This window comes from Saccostrea cucullata, unplaced genomic scaffold (genome assembly GCF_032062105.1).
Source record: "Saccostrea cucullata isolate Sc308-1 unplaced genomic scaffold, CSIRO_AGI_Scuc_v1 ctg1364, whole genome shotgun sequence".
NCBI lineage: Eukaryota > Metazoa > Mollusca > Bivalvia > Ostreida > Ostreidae > Saccostrea > Saccostrea cuccullata.
In genome coordinates, this window is record NW_026921809.1 from 80,448 (window position 1) to 88,268 (window position 7,821).

General features: G+C 33.7%; 1 protein-coding gene across 1 annotated transcript; it reads right to left on the reverse strand.

Moving 5' to 3' along the window:
* Positions 1–4,519: 4,519 nt before the first annotated feature.
* LOC134260756 (alpha-crystallin B chain-like) lies at positions 4,520–6,373 on the reverse strand. Its single transcript, XM_062743303.1, has 3 exons — positions 5,980–6,373; positions 5,174–5,353; positions 4,520–4,838 (listed from the first exon to the last, which is right to left on the reverse strand). The coding sequence occupies exons 1-3, from the start codon at positions 6,262–6,264 to the stop codon at positions 4,728–4,730; spliced, it is 576 nt and encodes a 191-aa protein (XP_062599287.1). The 5' UTR covers positions 6,265–6,373; the 3' UTR covers positions 4,520–4,727.
* Positions 6,374–7,821: the final 1,448 nt, after the last annotated feature.

A 7,821-nucleotide genomic window follows, 5' to 3' on the forward strand; every position in this document is an offset into this window, starting at 1 on the left:
CGGATCAATAGATCCGGGGTGAATATTGTTTTTGTCCTGTCTGTTTGTCTGTCTGTCTGTTGTCAACTTTAACCTTCACCAAAACTTTTGAACCATAAGAGATAGAGACTTCATATTTGGTATGCATACTCCTCTAATAAAGTTCTTTCAAATGACATCAAGATCAATGACCTTGTGACCTTGACTGTGACCTATAAATGCTAAAAATAGCTTTTTCGAACTCTGTTGACGCCGGGCGCATAGTGTTTCACAAACACATTTTGTTTAAATAGGTACCCGATCGCACTTCTTTCTTTACTTTTTGTTTGCTGCATTAATGACACATTGATCAATATTCATTATTTCCAAATTTTAACCTCTAAGGCCGAAAACTCCTATCAACATTCCACAATCCAGATCAGTGCACCAAATGTAACAGGAAAGGAAAGGTATGGCTTGGGCTTAGAATCGAACCCGGGACCACTGATTTACTAGTCACCCAAATGAAATACATGTTTGCAGATAATAAAAATAAATCAGTAAAAATTAAAAAAAAAAAAAAAAAATAAATAAATCAAAGGTCAATTTAGAAATATAAACCGATAATGAAGCAAACACGGGCCCCTAAACATATCAGAAGTAGGATCAGGTACAATGGATGAGTAAGAATTCCTTGTCGACCGGTCACAACTGTCGTGTGCTCCTTGTAATGATCAGAAAAACGGAAAAATTTGTAGATAATTAAATGTTTAAATGAAGTCTTTAAAAAAACTTAAAATAATAAAATGGAATTCCACAATGTCAATTACATTACATTTGAGTAAAATCTGAGATAATGATTCAAACAGTATTCGAGCTCATAGTCCATTCAAACAATACAATCATGAGAAGAGCAAACATTAGACTTATAAAAAAGATCAGAGGTTGGATCAAGTGCTATTGAGGAGTAAGCATCCCCTGTCAATCAAACACATCTGATACTATAAAAAAAGCATTGAGTTTGGAATTTTTTGTGCAACTTTTTTTTTCTTTTTCGATGTTTTACAGTACAGGTAAATTTAGATTTCTATTTCAATGCATACCTTAGATATTTTTGCAGTAAAATGTTTATATGCCGATTCCGTCAATTTGGTTTTTACTGCATTGTTATATCAAACTCTATATCATCAGGATGTTACAAATCTACCAAATATACTGTGAAAATCCTTGAAAAAAGCTAACAATTGATTATTTTTAGGTTATAGCTATATATATATATATATCTTTGAGGTACCAGTATATTGCGTCACGTACCGATTATACTCTTGAACTTCAAGTTTTCTATTCCGAACAGATAATCATATTAGATTACTTTCACCATTCTGTTTTAATTCGGCAAGTCAAAAACTTTTAAGTCTGCTTGGTATTTTTTTAATGCCCATGATTCAACTTTCATTCATTACAAGAGGTACATATAAGTTCTGGCGGGGGATTTTCACTCCTCCATGCCACCTGATCCCAACTCAATTACTTGTTGCTTGCTTTTTTCAATTTTTCTTTTTTCAATTTATTTTGACATACGCAACTGTGATATACATCATACAAATACCACATATGGAGTATAGGGTAACATTGGAAATCAGGGGGTATGTTGGGATCTAGCTGCAGAACTGTAGCTCTTCGAAAATGTATTGATAAACCTACACGAAACGGGTTGGGTCAAATTATCTTACAAACCAAAATGACGATATAAACAAATGAAATTTTCGATGATCTCGATTTCAGGGCCAGGAGTGCTTTAAACGGCGTATATAAGGTATGTTTTGTTGTGAAAACAGTGAAAGATTATGCTTGGAAGACACAGTTAGTAATAATTAGAGATTATAGTTTTGAAAACATGGAGAAATAAATCGATAAACAGCGCACTTTTTGTGTGCAATAAATATAGTTTTTTTCAATGGTGGCACTGTTTCTCTCCAGTCCGTCAAAATATTTTTTTCGGAGAGCTACAGATCTGCAGCTAGTGGGGATCCGGAATATGAAATTGAAAGTGTACCAAAAAGAAAGATGAAACGATCTTCCTCACGGCATAGGAATCACCAGTTTTAGAATTGGCAGGGATTATATGTGTATTTCCTTGTATCGTCATTTTAGGAGACCCCTCCTTTTCTTTCTAAAATCAGTTTACTCGTTGCCTGAGATCTATTCACTAACATGCGTTACCACAAAAAGCACTATTTTATTTGTACGAGCTAATGAATAATATATCACAGGAGTTTGCGTACCTATCAATTTTACCGAAATTTTCAGTAAATAAAAAAATATGTAATACCTATAATAACTAGAACTGTCCAAACGGGACAAAATACCCTCCCGCTAGGTTTTTCAGAAATAAGTTTTTCCATAATAAAGATTTGTATCAAAAACGAATTATGAAATTTTTATTCCAGTGACCTTGAACTTCCCCAGATAACCTTGGGTCAAGGTCATGACACACCCTTGGGTCATGGGCAATCTTTCAGTGAAATGAGAACCTACCAAGTTTATCCATAAGAAAGATATGGACCAGACAGGTATTATAAAAAAAATTCTTCCAGTGACCTTGAACTTTCCCAAATGACCTTTAGTCAAGGTCATGACACACCCTTGGGTCATGGGCAATCTTTGTGTGAAATAAAAACCTACCAAGTTTATCCATAAGAAAGATATGGACCGGCACACGAATTATGAAATTTTTCTACCAGTGACCTTGAACTTCCCCAAATGACCTTGGGTCAAGGTCATGACACACCCTTGGGTCCTGGGCAATCTTTGTGTGAAATGAGAACCTACCAAAGTTATCCATAAGAAAGATATGGACCGGACACGAATTATGAATTTTTTTTTTACCAGTGACCTTGAACTTCTCCAATTGACCTTTGGTCAAGGTCATGACACACCCTTGGGTCATAGGCAATCTTTTTGTGAAATGAGAACATACCAAGTTTATCCATAAGAAAGATATGGACTGGACTGGACACGAATTATGAAATTTTTCTTCCAGTGACCTTGAACTTCCCAAAATGACCTTGGGTGAAGGTCATGACACACCCTTGAGTCATCGGCAATCTTTGTGTGGAGTAGTAGATTCTAATGTCCCTCTGTAGAAAGATATGGACCGGACACGATTGCACAGACAGACGGACAAGGTGATTCCTATATACCCATATGACCATAACAACCATCGCCCATTTAAGGAGATCAATCCCTAATGGTACCAAATTTTCTACCCTTAAATGTCCGTCAAGTACACAATACTCTATTATATTAAAGCATTTTATAGTGGAAAAGGATTGCCCACGAGAAATTTTCAAAAAGTTCATTAATTAAGCAGTAGTTAATTAACAAAGATTGCATTGCAGTCTATGGGGAAAAGCGTTTTTTTCGAAATAAAAATTCAAATAATTTGAATATCAATAAATCCTGTGGTGGAAAGATGCATTGAAATATTATAAATAGAATGATAATTAAAAACAATTTTTTTACCAGCTAAATTTTTTTTGATTTTTTTTAATTAATAAAAAAAGGGGAGATAACTCTTACCAAAATTCAAGGTCATGAATTAGGACACATCCCACTAAACATACTTATAGTAGTAAATGGGAAGTATGTCTAAATAAACCGAGTATTCAATGCCTACATATCTGTTATGTCTTCAATTTCATTGAATTTCTTCCTATTAGGGATTGAAGACCTTAACTACCTTTCACTCCCTAATTCTAGGCACATTATTTAAGTCTATTGAATCTGTATACCGTATAAGTAGAAATTTTAGCGAGTATTTAATTTTGGCATTATTAGCGAGGATGCTGAGATCGCTAAAATTGGATATCGCTAAAAATAAATTGCGTGTTATTTGTACTAGCTTCTTAAGTGAGCATTTTAAAATCGCTAAAATTACTTCTCGCTAAAATAAAACACCAGTTTTTAAGAAGAAATCGCTAAATTTGCGTCTCGCTAAAATTTCCACTTATACGGTATTTTATCCATCTACGTACGCTTTATAGTTTATAGTCGTCACTACAAGTGATAAACTCTCTTGATGAAAATTATATGTTAGATTGCTGAAAATTCACTTCAAGCAAGTTTGTTGCCTGTATTGACAACTATAATAAATGATTAAGAGATGGTTAAAATATACATACTGGCTACAGAATGTGTCTGGAATTAAGGGGTGAAAGGTAGTTGATTGACCGATGCTAAAAAGTGGTGAAATTCTCCCCTAAAGTGCGCAAAAAATATAGTGCCATAACAATGCACCTTTTGCTGAAATTCTTTGACTGTATCCATTTTCAAAGATTTGTTATCGCTCGACACACTAGAATAAAAATAGGTACTATCACGTTCAAACCACTTAATTAATCACACTAGTTAATAATTTGAAACATTAATCTGTACAAATATCACAAGAATTTGTTTTTTCAATGCATATCCTGAATTTACTATGAAACGTTCTCGTATATGAACAGATGTCAAACAATTGACAATTCTGAGCATCATCCAAAACGTTTTTTTTTTTCAAAAACTAAATCAGTAAACAAAATTTACATCACTACTTTCAATTTTATTGAAAGTTTATCACAAAACAAAATATACAGCGCAACACTTGTTAAAATTTTTAACCTGGTCCAGCTATTTGCCTGGAGGGATCGTGAAAAAATAGTCCCTTGGTCATAATGTTTTGCATCCTATCACTGCGTAGAGATTTTGTCCTTTTCCCAATCTACGGTTTACTTCCTGTCAATGGGAATTTCTTGTGATCCGCCTCCCTTCACTTTTCCTTGGATCACCAGCACACCCTCATCAGAGAAAGTTGAGATGATACTGTCTGAGTCAATTCCCTGTTTTTAAAAAATATTATAATATTTCAACCCGCTGCTTAAAAACATGTTAATATTATTTTGAACATCTACATATTACAAATGTACCAGGCTATTTCCCATCTTCAACAAAAAGAAATCTCTGGCAATAGAACACTTTTAATATATTGATTATTGATCACATTTAAATGGGGCTTTTAAGAGCAGTTTATAACCCTTTCAATGCAAAAATGTCCAACCAAGTTCATATCAATGCTTCAGTAGAAAAGGAAAGGAAATTCTTAGATCTGAAAATTTTTCAAGCACATGGCAATTTTTTACCAGATGCAATTTATGCATTAATTTTTTTTTAATACCTGTGGTATGGTGTATTGTTGTGTGAACTCCTGAGCGAAATAACTGTGTCCCTCCTCCGACTTCTTCTCATGCTTTCCAGTAATGGTCAATTTGTTGTCCTGGATTTTCACGTTTATTTCTTCGGGTTTGAATTGATGAACATTCAACTTTATCTTGAGTTTTTTATCACTGATTTCAACCTGACAAAAAGAAAATAGGTTTTTTTTTAAAAATGCAAAATACTTCTACATGTATACATGACATTTAACATGAATGTCAACTGTGTGTATTACCAAACCAGTTTGGGTAAAGCGTCTGTTAGCTTATTTACTTTAGATATGAAAAAATCGACAAATACACTGGTTAGTAGGTTATAGGCCTACGGATATTAAATCCAGTTGGGGGGGGGGGGGGAGGGGGGGTAGCAACAATTCTGTTTGTTCAGTAATACACATATTTTGTGATTAAAACTCAAAGCAATCCCGATTCTGAATTTTTGTTAGTGAAAATGAACAAGCCACCTGTCCCTAACACAGTTTTGTTTTATTTATAGTAGCTTGTTTACCTTACACGACCTTTAGTTGTAAATGTAAAGGGAGGCAATTCAATTTCATGTTTACGCTTTGTGGATCGAACCGGGTCATTTAAGGTCAAAGGCCTTTAATCTTACATTCAACGAATTTGTGTATTTTTGCAAGCTTTAAAAATTGCAGCGTGCTTAGAACGAACTAAAAGGTGCCAAATATAATTTTTGATATATTTATAGCATATTATAGAAAATGCAAGCAAATTGAGCAGAAAATTGAGAAATAAAGATTTAGCCTACCTTTGATTCCTCTCCTCTTGCTGGGAAAGACAAATATTTATGTTCCAGATAATTCTCCATGTCTCGCATCATCTTCTCTACATCTCGGAAACGATTAGCGAAGGACTCGGGTAAAATTCTGGATGGCAGGACAAAATCGTTCCATGGTTCTAGGGCTGTGCGCTGGTGGTCCTTAGCACTGTGTTGGTGAACTGGGATATTTCGGTCAGCAAATCCTCTACAGGCCAAAGCCTGGACACCTCGGCTGACCCTGGGACAAACTCTTGAAATAATGGCTAGACTCATCTTAATAAATTGATGCGAAAATTCACTGCGTCGCCACGATGTAGCTTATATACCAAGGTGACTCTTCTACGATTTTCTCGAACTATCTCGCACAGCGCATGAACAAGATATATTTAGAACAAAGAGGGGGGTTTCTATGGAATATCGATTACGTCAAAATTATTTTTTAAACATTTAATTCCATACATATGTATGTGAATAAATCATGTATGATTTTACAAAGTCGCAACACCCCTCCCAATCCTCCGTTATAGATTTTTAAAAAATTATACCTTTTAGTCTATTTATAAAGTTCTACTTAGTTTCTGGGTTATGGAGGGGGGGGGGGGGGTAATGGGTTTTTTTAAGTAAAACAATTATTGACTATCTGATCCACTCCCCAAAAGAAAAGGATTCTTCCAACCCAATATACGTATTTTATTTTGGAAGGGGATTAATATAGAATATAAAAATTCTAGAAGTATAAATACTAAATGATAGGTGCCTACAGATTCCTCAAAATTGAGAAACAAATTCTTCTACTGATCCTTTACTTAAATATAGCTTGGTAAAATAAGATGTATCGAGGACTTCAGTTTTAGGTAAACTCAATGAAAATAGATTATGCCATTTTGAATTTAAAAAGAAAAAATTTTTTTTTTATAAATACATGTATGGGAGTTTTTTTTTTCAATTTCAGATAAAGGAACAGTCTCTCAGAAAACGGTTTTTTCATATCTTCTTGAACTTATCTTTAAAATGATATTATCACGAACATAGGTAGCTTTAAAATGATATTAACATGAGCATAGATAACCGGATTACTTTTGACATAATTTTGAATTGAATGCCATGAAAATTCTTCATTTTCTACGCAAATCTATTACTGACGAGGGGTACGGGAAAAATTAAGTCGAAATCAATTATGACGTCATAATGGAGCTAGCACTAAACTCTAAAATCAGTCATCGGATGGGCTTCTTACATTAATCAAAATATACGGTTGAAATTGATGGTCATTATAGAATGTTAAAACATACTATAGGTTGATTTCAAGTACGTGTACTGCTTTATTATATTTATAAAACTTAATTAAATTTGAAAAAAATAGAATTATCCAAACTTCACAAATCACACAGAAAACTCAAAATTTACAATTTAAAAACTCACTAAATTAGACTTAGAAAACTTGAAATTTTCAATTACATATCTGATGAAAAACGTCATCTTCGCTAGCCGAAGCTTTTCGGTCCTCTCCGCTCCCATTATGAAAATTATAAAACATCTTGTTCCTCGAGAAATAATACAGAACCTGCATTTGTACTTAGTCTTGTTCCACGATCCCTTGCACCCACTAACGAAGTGCAAGGGATATAAATAGGACATTGTACGGTGAAAAAAAGAATTCTCTTTTTTTTACTTCATACAGATTTCTATTTTACTTATACCCTTTTCATGATTTGAAGCATATACATTTTTTTCTACTTACTAGGTCTGATTAGTTAGGACTTGTGTTTTATTTTTTTTTCTACAGATATATATATATAGTTTCAATACTGAATATATTCGTAGTGTTCA